The sequence below is a fragment of the Crinia signifera genome, chromosome 1 (assembly GCF_055691185.1).
Source record: "Crinia signifera chromosome 1, ASM5569118v1, whole genome shotgun sequence".
Lineage (NCBI taxonomy): Eukaryota > Metazoa > Chordata > Amphibia > Anura > Myobatrachidae > Crinia > Crinia signifera.
The window spans coordinates 266,948,785-266,974,094 of NC_139217.1; the positions used below are offsets into that span (position 1 = coordinate 266,948,785).

The 25,310-nt window shown below is 44.0% G+C and overlaps 1 protein-coding gene and 1 pseudogene across 1 annotated transcript; both read right to left on the reverse strand.

Annotated features, from left to right (window-relative positions):
- Nucleotides 1-2,261: 2,261 nt before the first annotated feature.
- LOC146028290 (homeodomain-interacting protein kinase 2 pseudogene) lies at nucleotides 2,262-2,837 on the reverse strand (annotated as a pseudogene).
- A 5,231-nt stretch (nucleotides 2,838-8,068) lies between these two features.
- LOC146071803 (thimet oligopeptidase-like) lies at nucleotides 8,069-20,317 on the reverse strand (the record flags this gene model as incomplete). The annotated part of the gene is made up of 9 exons (XM_083179461.1): nucleotides 8,069-8,567; nucleotides 9,083-9,219; nucleotides 10,760-10,888; nucleotides 15,069-15,255; nucleotides 15,543-15,733; nucleotides 16,121-16,408; nucleotides 16,916-17,051; nucleotides 17,483-17,643; nucleotides 20,191-20,317. Coding segments are annotated over 9 exons (1,515 nt in total), but the record flags the coding sequence as incomplete, so codon positions are not given.
- Between the last annotated feature and the right edge of the window lie 4,993 nt (nucleotides 20,318-25,310).

The following is a 25,310-nucleotide window of genomic DNA, read 5'->3' on the forward strand; positions in this document are numbered from 1 at the left end:
CAGCCTTCCAGCAGCTGGTTACTGCTCCAGCTCCACACACCTGGTATGTAGTTTTATATACTCATTGGCAGATTGCTCTGCCTCCTGAACTCTGATCCCCTAGTCCCCAATACCATTTGGTAGGTGAGATTCTCTAGTTTTTAATTCCATTAAAATCTAAGAAATCTATTTCCGGGAACTGGAGATATCTGCAGTCAAGCAAGCTGTCCTCCCACCAGAAAATTATGAATAATAAGCCCACTCCACTATACACCCCATCTCTGCATATTAAACATCCTCTACCACCCTGGAAGTTATGTATCAGGGCCCCTTCTTTCAGCCCAATGCCCCCTTCTCCCACCCCATCTCCCACCATTTGTGCAGTAAAGGGGTAATTAGTGGAAATTACTGATCCAGGCCGTACAGGCAGAGCGGTTGATATAATACCCCCTACCACCCGCGGGACATCAAAGCATATACTGGGTCACCTAAGTGTCCATCTCCGTGCTTTGCTCCGCCCCTCTGGAAACCCCCTTCTGAAAATCCTGCGTTTGCCCCTGTCCATTACCCGTTTATGCAACGTATATAGATTGTTTTCGGTGCGCTCGCCTATTCATTGACTTATGCCTTTCGCTCGATCTCCCGCTTGGGGGCAGCGAGACCACCTGGCTGGGTGGTAGTCAATGTAGTAGGTCGAGTGTATACCGCTTGGTAGGGTAGTTTGATTACGTATGCTGAGTTTGGGGGTGGAGTTTAGTTTAGTAGCCGTTCTTTCTTGGCCACCATTTATTTAAATTAGTTTAATCAAATCAAAAACTAGCTTAAATATTCAAATAATAAATCAGCTAACAATTTCTGCCAAACCTATGTCTCCGAGTCTTTATTTCAGGTTTAATGTTAAGATAAGTTAAGTTAAGGTTTAACATGCTAGAGGTACACACACATGAGGTGCTAAAATGTTTAAGAACAAGCAGTGCCAGCAGTTAGAACAAGCAGTACCAGCAGTTAAGGGCCCCATACATCAGCAATTAATTGTGACAATTTTCAGATATGGAGATGTGACAATTTTCAGATATGGAGATGATTGCCACAATTAATTTTAGATGTGTGGGCTCCCCCTTTTGGCAATCCCAATCAAAATCGCCAATCGATTGCTTAATCAGGTTTTTAAACATGTTTAATAATCTGGTATTATCTGCAGATCTTTTTTATATGTGTGGGCATTCCCAATTCGTCTTCTCCATCTATTTACATTATGAACAGCAATCGATTGGGCAATTTCCAGATATGAAGATGCAATCTTTAGATGGAAAAATCTGGCGATCACTGAAATAAATCTGTAATGTGTGGGCAAAGTCAGATAGATTGTAAAATCCATTTATCTGGCCAAAAAATCCCTGGATCTGGAAATCCATAAATTGTGATTGCTGATGTATGGGGCCCATTAGAAAAAGCATTGCCAGCAGTTAGAACAAGCAGTGCTGGCAGTTAGAACAAGCAGTGCTGGCAGTTAGAACAATCAGCCACAGTGCTGTTGGCCTCTCATGCTCTTGTAGACAGTAACTTATCCATTAAATCCTATTCATCTATTACCTTTACTCAGGGCCTCCAATAGGGGGGTGCTATGGTTACAGCTGTCGGGGCCCGACCTCTGGAAGGGCCCAGGCAGCTCATTTTGACCGCCACAACCCCCCAACTGCCTCCGCTGTGCTGAACAAAGCATGTCCCTGAGCGCAGGCTTATTCAACCCAGGACGCTGGCGGCCAATTAAAATGCTGCACCAGCTTTTGAGTCAATCAGAGCTTGCGTGGCAGCAGCCAATCAGAGCGGCAGACGGTACGCAAGCTCTAATTGGCTCACCAGCTGGTGCTGCATTTTAATTGTCTGCCGGGATCTTGAGTTGAAGAATCCTTTGCTCTGGGACCTTTGGGCTACAGCTCAGCAGAAGAGGAGATGGGGAGCAGGAGCCAGGTTATGGTAAGTCAAGTGAGGAGGGAGAGGGGGGGTTTGGGCGACTGGAAATGAGTGCCGGGCCCCAAAATTCCTGATGGCGGGCCTAAATTTACCGCTTTCTGACAGCATCTACAAGAACCGAGCTATGTATAAGAGTAACAGCGATAGTTACTCAGCAACAGAAGCACAAAAGGAGTTATATAACACTGACACAAACATGAAATAAAGTAGTATACAAGATCCCACCGCCTTATTATTCCTCATGTTACGTAAAATCGCTGTCCTGAGACACTAATCTGAGTCTTACAAGGGGCTAATCTGACTATGTCTCACCTGTAATACCTGGTTGTCACATAGCTGGGATGCTTTGCATTGGACTTCACTATGGCAGATCCAAAATCAATGACCTTTACCCTGTTAGGCTCTTTTATAGGGTCCACCAGCATTATGTTCTCGGGCTTTAGGTCTGTGTGGATGATGCCCAGGGTTTTCATCTGGGCGAGAGCAGTGCACACTTGGTGTATGATCGGTCGGATGTCTACAAGTGGTGTTGGCTTGAACCTATTCTGCCTCATAAATTGGTAGAGGTCCTGTCCCAGCAGCTCATAAACAATGCATGTGTGGTTCTTGTGGCTAAACTTCTCATATGCTTGAACAATGTTATATTCATATGCTCCATTCCTGTTGAGCCACGTCATTATATTTGCCTCCATTTGTCCCTCCTTGGCAAAGTAAGGGGTGTTCTTAAAGATCTTAATTGCTACGTTCCTCCCGGTGCCTCTTTCGCAGCATTTCACCACCTTGCCGAAAGATCCTTGTCCCAGAAACTCTAGCACTTGGTATGAGTGTTTCAGGGAAGAAAGTACTTCATTTTGCACAGGGCAGTAATTTTCATCACTGTTATAATAAAAAAAAACATAAAGGGATAAGGGTCAAGTTTATCAGTACAGAACTTTGCATTTCTGAGATGGGATTTATGGGAAGAGAATATCTCTATAAAAAAAAGAAGACAAAGGGGGAAATTTACTAAGATGTTTATTCTACTTCACATGTGGTGTTGCTATGGGCAACCAATCAGAATCTACTTCTCATTTATTTAGCACCCTCTAGAACAGGGGTGGGGAACTAACCGGTCTGAGTGGCCCTCCCACCCACCTGGCAGCTTTGCCGGAAGTACAGGGGAATTCTCACGAGAGGTCGGTAGTTCTGGCGAGATTCCTCTTAATCAGCAGTAGCCGGAGACTGTCACTCCTATTCAGTGGCAGCCGCCGGAGCGAGGGACGGCTGCAGCAGGACAATTTGTAAGAGAAATTTTTACATATGGCCCCCGAAGAATTTTTTCCCCATACAAATGGCCCTTGGCACAAAAAAGGTTCCCCACCCCTGCTCTAGAAGAAAGTAGTCAGAATCATATTGGTTGCCATAGCAACATCACATGTGAAGTAGAATACACATCTTAGTAAATTTCCCCCAAACTACTTTTTTGTGTGTAGTAAACAAATGCAAGAAAAAATTTTTGGTCCAGGTGATATGAATATTATGCTTCATGTCCCTTATTCAGGTGTAGTCACAAAGCGGCATTGATATCCGATTCAGAATGAGTTGCAGTTGCACCAACAAGATTTTGCAGGCACAGTACTATCATGTGAGCACTTCACTTTATACTCTTGATAAAGGGCCTTATTCAGATCTGAGCTCAGTACAAATTTGTTTGGAAAATGGGCAAAACCATGTGCACTGCAGGAGGAGCAGATGTAACCGGAACAAAGAGTGTTAAATTTGGGTGGGGTGTGCTGAAACTGAAATCAAAATTGCAGTGTAAAAATAATGCAGCCAGTATTTACCCTGCACAGAAACAAAATAACTCAACCAAATCTAACTCTCTCTATACAGGTTACATCTGCTCCTCCTGCAGTGCACATGGTTTTGCCCATTTTCCAAACAAATTTGTACTGAGCTCAGATCTGAATAAGGCCCAAAGTCTCCTAGCGAGGTGATACCTGAGGCACTGATAAAATGTTTTTTAATCTACTAAAGGTAAAGGAGTCCCGCGCTACCTTTTACCTATACATGTGACGTATACTATTCGTACTTTCCTGTTCTTTTATTGAAATAAATATTTTTACTATTTTTGGGGAATACTTTTAGTTTGTAATTATTTTATGTGTTTTTTCCCAACTTTGAGACTTTTGTTGGTACAAATACATTTTTAAACCATAACATAAGTATTACAACTCCATTTTTTTGGGATGTCTTATGTGATACGTCAACATTTGGGAGAATATTTGGAGTTGAACCATTATACACAAAGAAACCCAAATAGGAGTTACCAGGTACCAAGCAATCCGCTTCTGTTACTTATAAAGCACAGATGGCTTATAAAGATGGCAGTTACAGTTGTTGTCTCTCTCCATTCAAAGGCTTAATACAACTCCCCTCAAGTTATGTAAAAATTATTATCCGATGTACAGAAGAGAATCATTCACTGACCCGTGTTCCTGTGCTTGTCGTTTGAGTAGTTGTTTAGGCTGATCCATATTGGAATAGTCTATACTGATCCAAATAATGCTTGCAGTTACTCTGGAGTCTGCACGCGAAATGCTGGATTTTGCTATATCTTTTAGTTCTGTTTGGTACGTTGCCTAGCAACAATTCAGAAAGCTCCATGACATCACAATGACATCAAAATAGTGTGGCCAGCTGCTCAGGTGAACAAATAACCCCCTTTATAGCTACTTATTGCCACACATAGTATTTTCCATTATTATTTTGGAGGGATATGGTCACACATCCCAGATTTTGCCATGTTCCGTTTAGTACTGGGGTCCCCCAGCTATCTTAATGACCTGGCATGACATTAATAACCATGATCTTAGATATAACGTTTTCAACATGACCTCTCCCAAACTAACATATGAGGTACCGCTTTTGAGTTTCTTGGTACTTAAGAGAGGAGAGTTGTTAAATAAAATCCTTAAATTCCTTGAAGTATTCGCACCTGAATGAGGGCCCATGTACTGCCCTGACTCAGCTGTCCCAACTGTCACCTCATAATCTCTGATACACTGTAACACATAACTGTTACATGGAAATGCAGAGTTCTATGTAACACAGGGTCCAACATCGTGATTAAACAATTCTCATAACCATAGATCACCATTAACATTTACCCCAAGCAGAAATAAGGGATGCTGCATACTTGTAAATGTTACAGAAAACACAGGGAGTGATTCAGAGGTAGTCACAGTGACGAAATGTGTGCAGTTGGCCAATGTTCTGTGTCCAAGTTTATCGCACATGCAACCCGGAGGCATGCCGAGACAAAGAATTGGATGCAGGGACTAAAGGTGGCCATACACACGCAGATTTATCTTCAGATCTGTTTGGTTGGAACAAAAACATGGTTATGGATGAGAGCAAATTACAGTTGACCATTTGCTTGGAAATGCTGGAAAACTGACAAACTGTCACTCATCCATAACCATGTTTGGTACTTATGTAATATCTGGGCTCCCGTTTTTCTTATGAGACCGCGTCCCCTCGCGGGGTTCGCTGCGCTCACCACGCTTCGGGCACGGTGGCTCGCTGCGCTCGCCACACTATATAAAATCAACTCCATGCGTAGTTGGATAGTAGTGGTATGAAAAAATGGGGTGCATTTAACATGGGAGCCCAGATAATACATAAGTACCCCATGTTTTTGTTCCAACCAGCCAGATCTGAAGATAAATCTTACTAGTGTATGGGCACCTTAAGACTTGTAGTGGGTGTTATTGTAACGTAAATGCTAAACATTTATGCAGTGACAGCTAGGAATTTGCAGGGAAGATTCTTGTCAATATTCTATGTACGAGTTATTAAACTTGTAAAGGGAAAGTGTTGGACATCCTGATCTGAGCTCCTACTATGTTGACTTTGACCCTAAATCTGTCCCAGATGGTCGGCTTTCAGTGGAGTTGAGAAGAGGGTAACACTGATTTTACAATTGACATTTGCATTCATATTATAACATTACAGGGAAGATATAATGCTGGCTGAACACAGCCATTTTTTAAAGGCCAATCACTTACAAGGCAAAACCATGCTTGTAAGCGATTGCCTCTTTAAAAAAACCTTCGACAGGTACCCTGGACAGCTGCCGAACTCAGGTGGCATTGAATCCCACCCCTCTACTTAGTTTTAGAGGCAGTGTCTAACTTATATCACACCTAAGGAGCAGGGGCACCAACCAAGGGTACACAAATGTTAGACACTTTGCCAGGGGGAAATGTAATACACGTCAATAAAAAGGTCTACATTTCTAAAACAGCTGGTAAAGTGTTAGCATTAACCACACCTGGCAATGCACGGCGGTATTGGGTTTGTGTACAGTAGTCAATTCCATTCTCCTGCTATACTTATGTATTAAACCTTGGAGAGAGAGCCAGAGTGGAGAGAGATAAAAGTACCAAGCAATCCGCTACTGTTATTTATAAAGCACAGCCTGTGAGATCGCAGTTACAGTTGGTGTCTCTCCATTTGATATCTTTCATAGGCTTAATACATCTCCCCTCAAGTTGTGTAAAAAGATCTTTTAAACACTGAAAAGCAAATAATAGGTGTTCTCCGATTTACAGAAGAGAATCATTTACTGACCGGTGTTCCTGTGCTTGTCGATTGAGTAACTTAGGCTGATCCATATTGGAATAGTCTACGCTGATAGAATAGTCTACGCTGATAGAATAGTCTATGCTGATAGAATAGTCTACGCTGACAAAATAATCCTTGCAGTTCCTCTGGAGTCTGCACGCTAAATGCTGGATTGTGCTATTTCTTTTAGTTCTGTTTGGTGCGTTGCCTAGCAACCATTCAAAAAGGTCTGACATCACAGTGAGATCATAATAGTATGGCCAGCTGCTCAGGTGAACAAATTACCCCCTTTATAGCTACTTATTGCCACACATAGTATTTCCCATTATTATTATTTTGGAGGGACATGGCCAAACATCCCAGATTTTGCCATGCCCATGTAAATACTAGGGCCCCACAGCTATCTTAATGGCCCTGGGTGACATTAATAACCATGATCTTAGATAGAACGTTTTCACCATGACGTCTCGAAAAATAAAATATGAAGTACTGTTAGTAGGGTTACCACCTCATCCCATTAATTCCGGACACATATTAATTACACAGGTTCTGTGGCTGGCTGACTTCAAGACACCATTTCACCTGGTTTTAAACTGCCACAGAACCTGTGTAATTAATATGTGTCTGGAATTAAAGGAATGATGTGGTAACCCTGTTAGTGATTTCCTTGGTACTTAAAATTAGCCATATGCACTTTCATTTGGAGGGTACAGGTTTGATCCAACATTACTCTCTTAAACCCGCTGACTTCAACTACCCGTATATCTTTGGAGGGTACTGTATGTGATTTCTAGGTCAACATTCGCAATGTCAACATGTTGCTTGTCAATATTATAAACATGTTAACCTTATGTGGGTGTACATATTGAACATAGGAGTGTTAACTTTGTGTTGAGAATAGGGTAGAATAGCAGTGTTGACATGCATTGCGTCAACATATCAATATCCCGTATGTTGACAATGTATACCACAATGCTCTGGAACACTGGTGCACCCAGATAACATACAAGAACATATAAACACAGATCTGGCCCTGGTCACAATCAAACCCATAAAGCCAGGACTGGGAAGCTGCGGTGCTAACCACTGTGCCAAGAGAGATCCAGATTTGCTACTTAGCTATTGAGCAAAAACGCCTGGCAATATAATTGCAAAAATATAAATCTGCACCTAATGTCTCTGCATAACAGAAACACATTAAATGAACGTGTAGGTCATATATTCGATATCTATCTAGCTAAAAGGCTAACCACTCATCACCGCCATGAGGCGTAGTACTACCAGTGACCACAAGAGGCCACTCAACATAACAAAATGACTCCTTTGTGTGCTAAAAGATGTCATAACAGAAAGCAAAAGCAATTTTTGCAGGAACGGTGATCCATTCAAAGGGAGATGTGAAGACAGAGACTGGAGGTAAAAGCAGATAGGGAATGGGGGTGGAGTTTGAGAGCTCAAAGTGACAGATTGCAGAAGCATTAATACAAAATACAAAAGAAAAATTAGGTAGTATATTGGTCTTGGATATTTTATTTATTTAGGAAGAGATCTTGATTATTACATTCTCTCAGTTATGAGAAATTAAAATGGTCTGTGTAGTTTCAGACAACCCCAGTGATAACTGTGAGCATTACATGAAGGGTTTCCAAATATCTACATATTTTTTAATAGTGTTCATATGACTTATACAAATTATCAAAATTCTTTTATTTTGAACCTTAAAATACTGATGACAGAATAATTAATTTACAGCAACTTTGAGGTTTTGTTGTGTATGAAACCGGTTACAAATGACAGTTCATGTGCCCAAGGCATTCGGTCTGGTGGATAGCCAATACTCTGGTTTATTAACAGGCTGAAGGCACAGAGCAGGTCAGGTTGGTGAGTCCTTTGCTCTGAAGGAATGCTTCCTGTTTTGGGTCACGACCCAGGAAGTTACGCAGCATATCACTGGCGTCCAAAGATCCTCCAGGTTTCAGGATACAATTTCTGTAATCTGAGCCCACCTGAAGGGAAATGAGAAAAATAAATAAAATAAAATATGTATACTGCCCTAAGCAAGTAAGGTCACAAACCATGCTGCCTATCATTAATCACTTAAAATATTGCTACTGCCTGAGGCTGTTTTTTCCAAACTGTGCCGTGGCACCCTAGGGTGCCTCAGGCCCTTGCAGGGGAGCCTCGGGTTGGTGGTCCAGGATCATTGCAAATTATTTACAATCATTGTGATTGGCAGCTGCCAGCAATGGTTTTGCCTATCATATACTGAAACAGAAGTGAGTCCTGCCCCAAACCACCCAAGGATGACCTATAAACACAATTTAAAATGAATATTTTTTTTTACATTTCTCAGTAAGAATTTTTATCCTAGGGTGACCGTGAAAATAATTCTGATACTCTAAGGTGCAGTGATTCAAAAAAGGTTTAGGAACCACTGATCTGCAGTATAATTATATTGGGTTTCAATTGTACTGGTAAATATAATAAATCAACTTTACTGGATTGAGACTACTATTCTTACCTTTTGGTTCATGACCCCTTCCTGTTTGAAGCGGGTGTAAAACATGTCCATAGAATAAACCTCACTCCACAAATACCCATAATACTGGGCATCATATCCGCCAGCAAGATGTCCAAAAGTCGCAGGCATATTTGTTCCTGGAACAACAGAATGGTAGTTGGCAAGACAGGTAGAAATGACGATATCACATACATTTTGCCACACAGATTGTACCATGAGACAGATGTATTAAGCTTGATGAAGAGATAAAGTGGAGATAAAGTGAAAGGAGATAATGCACCAGCCAATCAGCTATGTTTGTACAATGACTGTTGGGGGTTGATTGGCTGGTGCGTGATCTCCTTCCACTTTATCTCTGCTTTATCAGGCTAAATACATCTGCCTCCATGTATGATATGGGTATAACCAAGTGCTGGCATATTTCTTTCCTGTTTCATGAGATATATATAATCTTATACTTGCACAAATCCAAGTGAGTAAGTTGGTTCCGTGGGTACAAATGACATGGGCCTCTTAAGGGGTGACTCTCCCACTGCCACAGCTATGTGCCCAGTGCACGTTTAACGGCGCACCATTGATATGTACAAAATGAGGGGAGCATAGCCACACAACACACTTAGTGGTAGCACCATCCCAACAACTGAATTCTAAAGTCTTATTGCCTCAACATATATGCATTACTCTGCATCTGTAATTATATTAATACTGGTTTAAAGGCAGACCTATCACATCAGTGACTACTCTAAAAGGTGCCCAATACACTGATCCGATTTGGGCCAATTTCACCCGATCCCAATAGATCAGGCCAAGAAATCGTCCCAAATCAAATGTGTTTGACCGGATACACGGTCCTGTGTGCATCGGGTTGGACCCTACAGATTGAATCAGCTGCAGGTTAATCTGTCGTATCGGACCCATCAGCGGCACATTGCGGGTGCTTATTAGCACCCGCGATTTGTTGCTCTGATCCGTAGGTGCGTGCCAGCGGTGAAGCAATGCTGGCACACACTTATGTGCAGGGGCGGGCAGCGGTAGGGTCTGGGTTGCACTGGCGTGCAGCGTCGCTGCAGTGCACAGTGTCCGGGAAGCGCTGAGCGGATCTGCAGTAGCGGTTGATTGGCTCAGAGTGCTCTCTCTCTCAACCTATCAGAGTCGAGGTTGCTGCAGGTCAGCTCCGCGCTTCCCGGACACTGCAAACTGCCCGCTCCGCCGCTGCATGCCGGTCACCCACACCCCCCCAGGCGATCAGCGCAGACCCGCACCTCCGCTACACCACAGGGTTTGTTTGTTTTTTTGAACTCTTCTGCCCCCACAGCTCCCCAAGAGTTTAACATTGGATAAATCACATGCGATTTATCCCATGTAAAAAAATGGCACATCAAGTGCCAAATAGTTAGGTAGCTCTCCTGGGGAACTGCTGGGGGAGCTGAAGGGAAATTGGTCCGACTTGTCCTCAGGTCAAGTTGGACTAGTGTATGTGGGCCTTTAGAGCGTAGATACGGATAATAAATATCAGTTTTTCGAAATACAGACATCAGTCAGGCTGCCTATACTATTATGATACATGAGACTGTCTTATTCTAAGTAGAAAAAGAGATGGTTTAATCATATCCAGTAAAGAGATGATGGTTAGTGGTTAGATGGGGCTGTTGCCTTAGAGCGGTTTTATCCTCTCACCGGGTGTTGCAGGGACTCCAAGAATGTCTCCGCACAATTTTTTGTATTCATCTACAGGGTCTAAATCTTTCTGTGTGTGTATGACTTGGTCGATTTTGGCCAGAACTATCTGCCGAAGATTCAAAAGACCTGCAAAACAAAACATCAACATAACATCAACATAACATATATTATCAGTATAAGTGATTACATTTCCATCAATAAACAAAAAATATATGAAAAAAAAACTCTACCCAATACTATATTATCAAAGCGGACCATAAAGTTCTTAATATTGGCAGCAGATTACTAAAGCTTATATAACGAGGACTGTAGTGGTGCTGCCCATAGCAGATTCTAGAATGCAACTAATCTGATAAGTTGTTCTGGACCACACCAACATTTTGGTGTTTATTATGGCAACTTTATTCTTCACTTACAAAGGAATTCTCTTGCAACTTCACAGAATTAAGGGGCTGATTCAGTATCACTCGTAGCAAACAGAATTCGGCCCCAGTCCCGATGTTGGGTTTGTGCATGCAAATTTCTGTGCATGTGCAAACCCAGGCACGGAACGGCTTCGGCAAGTTACGCACTAGCCGGGCCATTCGTTGCGAGGAGGGAGGGATGGGCGCGGAAACGGGGCTAGAGCAGGGGGACTCCCAGAATTTTAGAAGAATTCCCCTAGGAACGCAGGTGGGTCAATGCCTGCTGGGGGCAGGCGGCTGACGTCTCACATGACCTCAGCAGTTGTAACTGACTTAGTCCCCTAGCACGTTACCAAGGGGATCTGGTGGCAGAGGGGAACGGGGCGGTTGGATGAGTGGAGTTAAGGCGCTTAGCAAGCGGGACTGAATTATGCCCTAAGTGTAGATTCCTAACCTACCTGCAAAGGAGGAAATGTCTGTTGCATGTATAATAAGAGCAACACAAGCAACATCATAAAAAACAGGTACACATATAAATTGTCCTCAGTATGAAATGACGGGCTAACAAAATAGAATCAATTTTAAAGCAGAACAATTTCCTGTCTGAAATGTCCAACTTTTGTATTGAAGCAGCTTTAGGGGTGAATTGAATTACATGCAGCAATGTACAAAGCTGGGAAAAGGGTGGTAGTCTCAGGCTTTTATATCCAAGACTATTCAATTCCAGCTTTTCTTTGTGCAGTAGAATACCCGCTAACACACATTTACCTACAGATCTGAAAGGAGATCCCAGAACGAAGGGAGGACTACTTCACTGTACTTGAGCTCAGGGAATTTGTTTGGGTCCGAATTAGTCTCCCATCTCCGATGTTCATGTAAAAACCCTGGGAGTGACTTCGGTGAGTTTCACACTGGGAAGGGAGGGCTAGGCAGGGAAATGCCTAGCCCTCCCTGGGCGTTCTCCTACGAACACATCTACTCGTGGTGGGCGGTTGACGGCACATGACATTAGCGCCCGCCCCAAGATCAGGGGATAACAGCCAGAATAAAAAAGTCAGTCTACACTGACTTATTACCGGAGAGGAGGAAAATCATTCGATGGTGTGCGAGCATTGAATTTCTCCCCCGTTCAGCCGCATGTGTAACACTGTACACAAGTTGGCACTAATGAGTCTGTTTCGACAAAAACTAGGGAGGCCTACGCACTTGAATATTATGGGCGAGCAGCGGCTCATTAACAAAGAAAAGTACAGCATGGTGTAAAGAGCACACAAACTGGAAAGTGGGACACTGCTGGCTAATGCTATGAGTATAGCATTGAGGTGGTGGCATTATGCTGTGGGGCTCTATCAGCTGGTGTGGTACAGATCCACTAGTTCTAATGCATGGTCACATTAGCAATGATAATTATAGATAGGTTCTCAATAACACTATTCTCTCCACATTGTGGCAGTTCTACTGAAACGATGAATGTTTTTTTACCAGAAAGACAATGTCATGCTGCTAAGGTGACACTGCATTGTTATATAGAAAATACGGTACTTGTGTATTATCACAGCGCCCGATTTTACTACGAAGACAAACATAGTAAAATCGCATGCCATTATGGTATGGCATGCGATGCAATTTTAAACAGTTATAATGGCATTTAATGTATTATACCATTAAATGACATATAGGGGGAAATTTGTAAAAAAATAGGTGTATTTGTATCCAGAAATACACTTATTTTTGACATTTACTATCCCGAAAATACGGCAATTCATATTCGTATTGATAGCACATCAATACGACTATGAATTGCCGTATTTTCGGGATAGTAAATGTCAAAAATAAGTGTATTTCTGGATACAAATACACCTATTTTTTTTACAAATTCCTTTAGTAAATTTCCCCATAATGTTATTTATTCACACCCCCCCCCCCCCCCCGTATACAATAATGGCATGCAATGCGATTTTTTATCGCACCCCATGCCATACAATAATGGCATGCGATGCGATTTTTTATCGCACCCTATTTTTATAATGGATTCACTGACACAGAGCAGTGAATACATTATATAGGAAAATCGCATCGCATGCCATACAATAATGGCATGCGATGCGATTTCACTACCGTGAATAGCCCACTACGCAAATGCCGTAGTGGGCGCCATGATAATACACAAGTACCGAAAATCCAATAATGCGGATAGACTGGGTCTTCAAGCTATGGCCCTCCAGATGTTGTGAAACTACATGTTCCAACATGCATTGCCACATTTTTTCCTATAAGAGCATGCTAAAACTGTCAGGGCATGCTGGGACATGTAGTTCTACAACATCTGGAGGGCCACAGGTTGAAGACCTGTGGTCTAGATCTTAACCCCACTGAGAACCTTTTTAAAGAACTGGAGTGACAGGTGCGTTCTAGGCCGGCTTGCCCTTCTTCCATGTCAAAGGTGGTCACTGTACTTAGGGCAGAAACCATACCACCTCCTGATGTCCAGGACCTTGTGGACAGTTTGCCTACAAGGGTCATCATCTTCTGAGGAAACCGTCAGAACTAACAGACAGAGAAACGTGTCAAGACTCTATCTTTACCATTCTGACTCCCACTATCCATTTACTGCCCAGTTTCCAACCAGCCGGACTGAATTACTCCACCGCTCATCTGATCTATCCAAAGCGTCATACTAAAGATAAAGAGGTGCTCCTTCCATCGCAGATACCTGGGCGTCATTACCATCTTGCTCCTGTGTCAGCTCCCAGCGCCGCCTCTCTCCATCTCGGGGCTACGCTGGTAGTGAGCAGACCGGACATTACCCGCCTTAAGACTGCCTGCTCCTGGAGTGGTACAGCACCGTACATCTGTGTCAGCTCCCAGCGCCGGCTCCCCCAACATCGGGGCTACGCTGGTTGTCAGCAGACCAGCTACAAACCTGCTTCAGGAGTGCCTGCTCCCGGTACCGGCTCCCAGTCCATCGGAGCAACACCGGTGGTAGCGGACACGCAGCTATCTGATCTCTGCTGCCCTCATCATCAAAACATCAGCCGGTAATATATACTCATATAAACATTGCTTCCTAAATAAACCGGTTTACCACAATATCCTTAATTCAAAGTGATATCTACTTTACCAATTCCTATTTGGGAACTTTTCATATGGTTGGCAACTATAACCAATGGGCCTTAAGTGGTGCTAGTCGGAATTCTAATTTATTTTAAATGTGTATATGTATGTATTTTATAATTTTGTATTTTAATGTGTATTTACTGTATTAAAAATAACTATTAAGTAAAAAGTAATAACAAAGATCAACACATTGCGCTCTCTTCATTTTTGTTATATTTTGCGTCGCCAGAAAGACTCATTAGTCTTTTTTGGGAGCAGCACCTAAGCTGTGGATTGGAGTTATACCTCTATATAGATTCAACCCATTTTGTATATATATACCAAAACTGCGCTTGATTTACCCATCTGGACAATCTTTTCTGCCTACAAGGGTGTCTGCCGTAACCAATGCACCTGGCAGACCTACAAAGCACTGACATCAATAACATCTAACTGATCTATTTGCTGTCAGTGTCCGATTACTTTTGTCGACATCAGTGGCGTAACTATATAATTTGCGCCCCCCCACCGCCAAACTTTTTCGGCGCCCCCCCCCCCCCCCCCCATCATACTTTTTCGGCGTTTATGCATTTATGAAGGAATACTATTAGCGTGTGAAAATAGTATGTAAATACTGAGAGACAGATTTTGGGGCAGAAGAAAGTGGTCAAGAAAAAAAAATTAAGAAAAAAAATATAATAATAATAATAAAATTATAATAATAATAATGATAAGTGAGCTCATAATAAACAAAACACTGATCAGATAAACCAATACTGTAGGCTAATAATGTAAATACATCATACCTGTGTTTGCAAGACGAGATTTTATGAGCTTCTCCACCGTATCCTCCGGAATGGGCCTGCCAGTTTTATAATGTTTTGACATTCGCTGCAAAGATTCTCTCTCCCATACCCAATTTTCCAACATCTGTGAAGGAGCTTCAACAAAGTCTCTCTCCACCTGCGTTCCACTGAACATTGCAAAGTCTGCCTGTGGAACATATATGATTTTAAAGCTACAGTAAACACGATGGGCCAAATGTAATAGGGTGAGAGTTTCAGAAAGTGAGAGATTTTGGGAGAGTGTTCCCCTTTTTTTTAAAACAGCAATCAATTACACTGCAAACCCAGGTTGATTTTGCCATGTAGTTGATTGCTGCTTTAAAAAACATGGGAAAACTCTCCAAAAATCTCTCACTTTCTGAAACTCTCACCCTATTATATTTGGCCCAAAGTGTATACATTTACATTTCACAATATGTACCTGGTGACACCTACCTCCGCACAGAGCTGATGCATTACATGACCAAATTCATGAAAATACGTCTCCACTTCATCATGCTGCAGAAGGGATGGGGCATCCTGAGTGGGTTTAGTGAAGTTGGCAACCATGGCAGCCACAGATATCTGTCTGGCACCATCAGGTAGTAGACACCCAGGCTGTAACCCAAAGCAAGCCGCATGGGAATATTTTCCTTCCCTAAGGATGAGATCAAAAGGCAAAAAAAAAATAAGTCAGCGACTGGCCTATCAGTATTCCATCACGGGCAGTTTCACATGCCTTTTAGTACATTTTCGCCCTTTTTTGGGGGGTAAATCGGCATGGGCAAAAATGTCCGCAAGTTCATCAAAACCAGATGAATTTGCAGCAATTTTGTGGATTTACAAGGGATGCAACACCTGACTGAACACCCCCGTTAGTCTCTTTATTCTAAGACATGTCCAACAAAAAAACAGTGGATCACAAAAATATGATTTTTTTTTTTTTTATGGCTTACCGAGAAATTAAAAAATGTAGAACTTTCAAACCAGCTGTCCTGTCCTTGCATCTCTTACAGAGAACATAGACACATCCTCATGCCACACTGGAGCACCTTTCTCTAGCTCAAATGTCAGGCCCAGCAGCTCCTGGTAAATATCTAGCAGCCCGGCGGTCACTACTTCCATAGGAAAATATTCCTTGAGAATGTTCTGGTCCACACTGTACGTGGTTTCCTCCACTTGGTTCATGTAGTACCTCATGTCCCACGCATTAATCTGCCCATCAAAATCAAGTCCCCTCTTCTCACATTCCTTTTTTTTTAGTTCTAAAATGACTGCTCTCTCCTTCTCACCAAGGGGCTTCAGCTTTTGGGATAATTCATCTGATAAAACACAGATTTAAAACAATTTTCAAAATATAGTTTAAATCACAAACACCTAGTGATAATTAATCTCAAAGAATATCCATATGTGATACTCTTAAATGCTTGGTGCAATAGGAACCTCAGTGTGTTTACTTCAATATATCTCCTGCAGACAGAATAGTGGAAGAACCGGCACTCCAGGTATAAAGATCAAATGTAATTTTATTAAGGCATGAGAGATATGTACACAAGGCCCAACAGCCGTTTCAACTGTACACAAGGGCCGCTTAGGAAGACTGCTGTGTGTAGTTGAAACGGCTGTTGGGCCATGTATGTACATTTCTCTCATGCCTTAATAAAATTACGCTGGATCTTTATACCTGGAGTGCCGTTCTTCCACTATTCTGTCTACAGGAGGGTGAGTGTAAATATTTATCTTTTATGAACTGTGCAACACAAATATAAGCATTTACTACAGGAGGAAACTGTGCGGTCTTCAATTTATTAAGAAAAACACACACTTGCCTAAGAAACTTTTCACGGTCTTGCTGTTCTTCGCCATGTTCATCTCCAAGACAAAATCAGCATGCGTTTCAAATCCAAGCAAGAGAGTCTTTTCTTCCCTAAGTTTCACAAGTTCCCGTAAGATATGGTCATTGTCCTAAAACAGACCGCATCAAAATTAGAAAGGTTATGTTGGTGGATTTTAGACTACAGCAGTGGTTCCCACACTGTGTTGCCGTGGCACTATGGGGTGTCGCGAGACACTTCCAGGGGTGCCTCAGGTTGGTGGTCCAGGACCAATTAAAAAAATTGATGGGGTTTACAGTGATGGCCAAATCAAGTGTTAGTGGCTGCCAATCTTAAAACATGTGAATAATCAGAAGCACACATGTACGCCAGCACATAACTTAACCTAAAAATGACAAAAAAAGGCACCATTTGCTTAATTTAATCTCTTATTTCAAATTCATCAATAAAATATTTTATTGCTAGGGGAGCCATGATAAAATCTGATATGCTAGGGTGCCGTGATTCAAAAAGTTTGGGAACCACTGGACTAAAGTCTAAGCAACAAGTATGATCTCAAACCTCTTTGCAGCGGGAGTTGAAAGCTAACTCTAGCTTCTGCCTTGTCTCAGGAACAGAACACTTCTTCATGAGTGGGAAGTAGTGGGGATACTTTAAAGTGACCTTTAGCTCTCCTGATTCTGTTTTCTCCAGGGAGTTTAGGAAGTCATCTGGAAGGCCCACTGCAACCCAAATCACAACAATTAATGTTTAAGTAATGCTGTGTACACACGGTGAGATTTGACATTAGATTTTGACTATATAGTCAAAATCGCATGCAGATCGCACAGGTTTTTTTAGCTTGCGCTGTCCCGTGATAGCCCAAATCGAAACCCAGATAGACAGGGCAGCAATGACTATATAGTGCAAATCTAATGCAGATTGTATGGATTGTATGGAAAAAGTACAGAGATAGCAAAGATTGCATAGCACTCGAATCAAGTCGAATAGCAAGGGGATCTCACCGCGTGTGTACACCATAAGGTCTAGACGTGTAAAACAACGTAGTACATTACAGTACAATTGGCTGAGATAAATTCAGCAATGATAATTTCTACAGGAATTACTGCAGCTTTTGTTTTGTGATTTTAGAGCATGCGCAAACTCTGGGAAATTATTTGGAAGTTTTCATCTTTAAAAAAATAAAAAAAAAACTGAAATCAGCCATTGTAAAGAGTTATAATAGCACTAAATATTTTTTCTATGGAATAGTAATAGACATCAATATAGTTACACCAAATAGGTCCTCATTTTACGGTACAAGAGGTTACAATTTGTTTTTTTTTTATTATTATTTCCTGTGCAAGTTTGTTAGCCAACATTTTACAACAATCTTTTTTCCTATTGGATTGAGCAGCAATTGGGAGAACGCATAATTACGTTATTGAAAAATTTATTGCAAAAGCTGCATTAATTTTTACAGCCAAAGTTTCACAACTAATAGGATATGCGCCAATGTCTATTGCTGTATCTTGTACCTAGTGAAAGAGTTAAAAGAGAGGGCATGATGTAATGGTATTACCAAAATCTGTGGGATGCAGGGTGATCATGGACATTTTATTTTAAAGAGGAAATCCTTTACAAGGTGATTACAATTTTAAAAACATTGGGTACTTGTGTATTAGATGGGCGCCGAATTAGCATAAGTATGCAGGCGTAGGCTAAGCTACGCTGTCAGCATAGTCCAACGGTTGCTTAGCGTAGTTAGTGTAGTGACTCCACGGCAGCCCTGCTCTGTCCCCGGCGCCCATGCCAAGCCTAGTGAGCTCCTCTCACACAGCTCCAGTAACCGCCAGATCCCCTGCGCTGACAGACGCCGGCAGAGAGGGGATCATGCGGGCGCCGGCGGAGAGGTGCTTCAGCTGTCTGAGACGCAGGTGCGTCTCAGTAACTAACGCTTCATGCATACAGGGGGTATGCGGGCACAAGTGCGTCCTATGAACAATAACGGAGGCATTTTCAAACCCCCACTATCCACGCCAGCCCGAAGAGTGGCGAGCGCAGTGAGCCCCGCGAGGGGACGCGTTACGCGTCCTCCCGACCAGTTCATACCCCCACTATCCACGGTGGCGTGGAGTTGATTTTAGAAAGTGTGGCGAGCACAGCGAGCCACCGAGTCCGAAGCGTGGCGAGCACAGAGAGCCCCGCGAGGGGACGCGGAACACATGTGAAGTAATCCGCGTCCGCTCTCCACGCTTTGGGCTCGGAGGCTCGCCACACTTTATAAAATCAACTCCACGCCGACGTGGATAGTGGGGTTAACAACAGGTTGGGAGGACGCGTAACGCATCCGCTCGCCACGCTTCGGGCTGGTGTGGATAGTGGGGGTGTTTCAAGCACACATTCACACCTGCCGTATCATACATCTGAGACAGTAATGACAACATGTGTTAACTGGATTTTTTTTAATAATAAAAGGAGAAAAGATCAGGTTCTGCAGCCATTACACTGTCACTTCACCTATGACAGGGACACTGACTGTCTGGCAGCGGCAACACTATACTAATTCTGACTGAGTACGCTATGCGGGAACACTACGCTGATTCTGACACGGACTACGCTAACTATGCTGGCCGCGTAAACACTACGCTGATTCTGAGAGCGCCGCTACGCTAACTACGTACCGGGCGCCTGGCTAATACACAAGTACCAAACACTGAAATAAGAAAGTAATTGAGGTCAGTTCACAATCCTGTAATACAACGCAACATTATCTCCTGCAAAGCAACATTATCTCCTGCATATGTCTCACAACAGGCATGATACAGGGGTGGACACCGTAACCCAGCTGATGCTTCTTTTTAAGCAGTGGCTGTGCTACAATATGCAACTCTGGGCACCGCTTCTGCAGTAGAATGACACCTACTGCATGGTTCTGTGATCTGCTGCTGCATCCGAAGATGCAAATTAGAATCATCTGCATGAACATAGGTCATCTGTTTTCAGTCAGGCTACTCAGGATGGCCAGAGTAGCTGCCAAAGGCCTCAGCACACCCAGAATACATGTCGACATGGCCTTGCTGGCTGGCACCATGGCAGTAGATAGTAACTATGTCATCTCACAGAACGAGATTTGTTCATGCGCAGATCTCATACCATGGGTGATGTACATAAAGAATCCTGTTTGCATACCTCTCTGAATTAGGCCCAGAATGTATATAAATGTGCTAGCTTGAAACCCTCTGCAAGAATAAAGACATGCTTTTATTGTCCAAGCACTCAAAACTCACTTAGCTCTTCTCTGGAGAAAGATAAAAATGTGGTCACTTCATTTAAATTCTTGTTGAAGTCAATGGACAGTGTGCTAATCTTTTTCTTGATGCTCTTAATTTTCTGAAATAAATAAACAATGATGATTTATGGCCAAACTGTGGCCTCCAGCTGTTGTGAAACTACACATCCCAGCATGCCTTGCCATAGTTTTAGCATTCCCTAATAGCAAAACTGTGGCAAGGCATGATGGGACTTGTCATTTCACAACAGCTGGAGGATCATAGTTTGGTCATGCCTGGTTTAGTAGATACAAGTATGAGCAAGTAATAACACTCACCCTTCTGTAGACAGAATAGTGGAAGAACCGGTACTCCAGGTATAAAGATCCAACATCATTTTGTTAAGGCACGAGAGAAATGCACACACACGTCTTCCTCAAGGGCCTGCTGTGTGCAGTTAAAACTGCTGTTGGGCCATTTGTGTACATTTCGCTAATGCCTTAAGGTGCCCATACACGGTGCAATGATCGCACCCGTTATGGGCTGCATCGCAACACGTGCGTTTTGCATCGCACCATGTATGGGCACCTATAATAAAATTACGTTGGATCTTTATACCTGGAGTATCGGTGTGGGGATTCCATTGTGCCAGAATCAATCTCCTTTGTATAGTAATATTATTAAGCATCTTATCCAATAAATTTGAATACGTGCAGGGTATCTAATTTGTTCTGATGTCAAAGAGTCTACCTTCATATGAGATTCACATGACTCACGAGCCACTTCAAAACAAAAGAAAGTGCAGGCTACTGTGGAACAAATCAGAGCCAATAGCTTTGTACCCTGAAGTTAAGCAGTCATGGGACAATACAAGTGATACAGGGTTAAGATAAATATCTCCATTAAATATATACACTGTATAGTGTGCCTCTGTTGTGTATTAGGAACGGATCTCATGAATAGTGTGATGCTTTGCAACATTGTATTCTTGGGCAGAAAGTTATTATTGCTATATGCGTGTACAATGTGCTACTAAAGTAGCTAACATGTAGACTTAATGGGTTGGGATCATTTGGTCTACAGCATGATGGTGGACAGTCATTAGGTCGATATGGGAAAAGGTCAACATGGGAAAAGGTCGAAAGGTCATTATTGTGACAATGTCTCGGTCAACAGTCAAAAGGTTAACATGGGGTTTTTCACTGTTTTAGGACCCGAATGTAGACACGGTCGACATGGACACCGTTTAAAGTGCATCGCTCGCTATGCTTCAGACACAGTGCCTCGGTATGCTCGGCACACTATTTTATTCTCCCACCACGACCTAGTGCAGTGGTTCCCAACCCTGGTCCTCAAGTACCCCCAACGTTTTCCAGGTCACCTGGCAGGTGCACTCATTATTCAGGCACATTTGAAAAGATCCACAGGTGGAGCTAATTATAGCACTTGTGATTCTGTGTGGAGACCTGCAAAACATGCACTTTTGGGGGTACTTGAGGACCAGGGTTGGGAACCACTGCCCTAGTGGCTAGTAGGGCATGAAATTACGTCTTTCGCCATATGTCGGCTCAAAAAACAGTGAAAAACCCCATGTCGACCTTTTCACTGTCGACCTAGACACTGTCAAACTAATGACCTATCGAACTAATGACCTTTGGACCTAGAACCATGTTGACCTTATGGTGTCGACCAGGGCTGGGCAACACCGGCCCTCCAAATGTTAGTGAACTACACATCCCAGGATGCTTTGCATTAGTTTTGCTACGTGGCCATGCTGAAACTGATGCAAGGCATGCTGGGATGTGTAGTTCATCAACATCTGGAGGGCCAGTGTTGCCCAGCCCTGCTGTAGACCAATGACCGCATCCCGACTTAATGCGCTGGCTGTGCTTGCTCAGCTTAATGAAAGGATCAGTGCTGCGTTCATGTAGCATATTGGCACATTTAAATTGCTGACCTCTTAATTGCAGCACATTACCCAGTACCTAAGTGATCCAATCACGGGATTGCCTCATGTGTACACCAGGTTATCTGTGCATGATTATTTCATGGTAATACCAGAACAACGGATTGAATGCAATAAAACATAGAGGCCACTGACGGCCCTGTGCCCACACTTGCATCAATTGGACATAAATTATGCAGAGCGCAGAACCCAGTGTCTAGGTGATTTATCACAAGACTGCCGAATGTGGACAGAAGGCAATTTATGTGTGTGACAACCCTTATGTGTATTGTGCATAACTCAGTACCAGGGTAGATCCCTCAGGCATTAATCACACAATCCTATAGCTACACATGTGTATTTGTGTTATATAAACTGCATATAACGCACAACCCAGAGTTCAGGTGATCCCACTACGAGATTGTCTCATGTGGACACCAGATAACTCATATATGTGACAACCAACATGTATATTATGCACTAAGCAGTGCCAGGGCAGATCCAATATCATGACAGGGTATTGTCTAATCGCTGTGCCCAATTATCCCCCCACAAATGACATAACTCTCTTGTTGGATAAAATTGGCCACAGCAGCCATCTTTATTGAAACAATACAAAATTAACAATAATCAAAAACATTCCCCACGGAAGGTGGTCCCCGAGGCCCTCAATAAATCAATCCACACCTCTAAGCACTTCCAGGAGTTGTTACCCCCAGCCGATAGCGATTGGCTCGAGGGCACCAATTGTCAACACCCAGTGCTCATTAATTAGCCTCACCCAGGGGAGTCCAGCCCCCTCATGGGGCCCTCCCCGCCGCATAATTAAGCCTCAATGCCACCAACCTCGAGGACCCCCCTCCGCACAGGCCACTGTGACAAAAGACAACCTATCAATAATTCTTCCTAAAAATTATAAAATTAGGGAGGGTGGGTGGGAGCTGTTCAGAAAAATCTCCCAGTGACCCCTATTTCCTGCCTGCACTCTGCTTATATACCCTTACTACACCCCGTTAAGCCCCTCCCCCTATGACCCTCTCCTTAGACACCCCTTCTATGACTGTCCAGCTAGTCAGCTCCCTACAAACCCTGTCAGGGGAGCCTACCCCCAGGCTTTGCCTCCAGTCCGGCTCCTACATGACAGGGTATTGTCTAATCGCTGTGCCCAATTATCCCCCCACAAATGACATAACTCTCTTGTTGGATAAAATTGGCCACAGCAGCCATCTTTATTGAAACAATACAAAATTAACAATAATCAAAAACATTCCCCACTGAAGGTGGTCCCCGAGGCCCTCAATAAATCAATCCACACCTCTAAGCACTTCCAGGAGTTGTTACCCCCAGCCGATAGCGATTGGCTCGAGGGCACCAATTGTCAACACCCAGTGCTCATTAATTAGCCTCACCCAGGGGAGTCCAGCCCCCTCATGGGGCCCTCCCCGCCGCATAATTAAGCCTCAATGCCACCAACCTCGAGGACCCCCCTCCGCCACCAAGCACGGGGTTAAGCCCTTGACCCCGGGCGACCCCCCCACATCCGGAACGCTGTTTCTATCCCTTCCTGTAGTCCCAAGGACCAAACATCGATCCCTACAGCGTTCAAATGCACACCGTCTCCTCTCCAAAAAGCACCGGCACCAGACTCAAGTTCCCTGTGCCTCACCACCACCGCGCCGTTTCTAGCCATAAAACGCCCAATTGCCCTGTTGACTTTTATCCGTGCCTTATTGATCTTGTCAGCCGACCTTGCATCCCTCCAATAACGGCGCGTCACAATATCCGACCAAACTGTGATCACCTCTGGAAACATTGCCCATAAACGTAGGAGATCAAACTTGATAACCCGTATCTGTGGTGCCCCAAGGGTTAATGCCCGGGACGTCAGGGGTTAACACATCCCCGCAGCTTCGCGCCCAAAACGAGTAGGACGGGCAGGAGGAGGAGACAAGTGGGGAGTGAAGATAAAGTGAAGGGGAGGAGAGCGGGAAGCGAAGGATTCACGTGGAAGGAGAGGACACGCTGGCAGGAGAGAACGGCGGGAGAAGAGGATACCCGACAGCGGCATCAGAAGCACAGCGGGACGGAGCTGAAGCCAGATCCAGCCGAGAGGCAGCGCGTCAGGAGCCCTGTGCGCGTCACTACCCAAGCGCCGAAGAAGGAGAGAGACGGCGACGTCAGGCCACGTGGGAGCAGGGAAGGAGACTGCACCGCCAGCCGCAGCAGCACGGACCGACAAGCTGCTGTCGCCGCTTCCCCCAGCCAGCGCACAGAGAGCCGGAGGAGCCGCTGAGTGGGGCAACGCTGCGCCTGCAGCGCCCCCACTAGTGTGCCCCGGTGAAGAGGGAAGAGAGAAGCAGAGACCCCTGCAAGGAGCCGCGACGCTGATCGTGACGGGCGGGAGCCTGCAACTAGATCCTGAAGCCAGGTACCCCCCTTCTCAGGCCAGCCAGGGCACAGCCGGACCCGCACCAGTCACCCTTACCCTAGCGCTGCCGCACACCAAACGCTCCCCAGCACTCCTACCCCAGTGCAGCACTCACCAATCGCTGCCCAGCAAGGCTGCCCAGCACCTCTTCCCCTTATAGAGGAGACAGCTTAATAGGACCAAACCCCACTACTCACCTGTTGTGCACTTAGGGGTACTGGACTACTTAGACAGATCCCAAGGGACCTGGGTCCTCACGTGGAGTAACTACTCCCACCCTGATTAACTCTCCTTCCCCAGTATTAACATTTGGTTCATTTGGACATAAGAGGGGGGACAGTGCCATCTTGTGGCCACCCTTGTAAATTGCACGCCAGGCCTCTTAAGGAACACTTTTTCAGGATTCACCGTACACCTTATTCTCCGGGACTCTCTGTGACATTGATATTCTGTCAGGGACTCAACACTAGGACGGACTGATATTACCGGCCACTTCATTGCAGGTGACCCCCGGGGGAAATTGTATTGATATGTGTTATGTGGTTTGATAAATGTTGACTGTGCCTTATGTATTGCGAAGTTTAGTTGTAAAGTGAAGTGTATAGCGCGCTTCTGAGTTAACAGTACGGGCGCGGTGTGGCGATCTATTAGTCACAGTAAAGCGGGGGTGTTCCGCCCTATACCACACCGGCCGGTATTCGTAACGTAAGAAGTGCCTGGGGTCAGTCCGGACTTGGGGAAGTAAACCCACCCCAAATTAATACT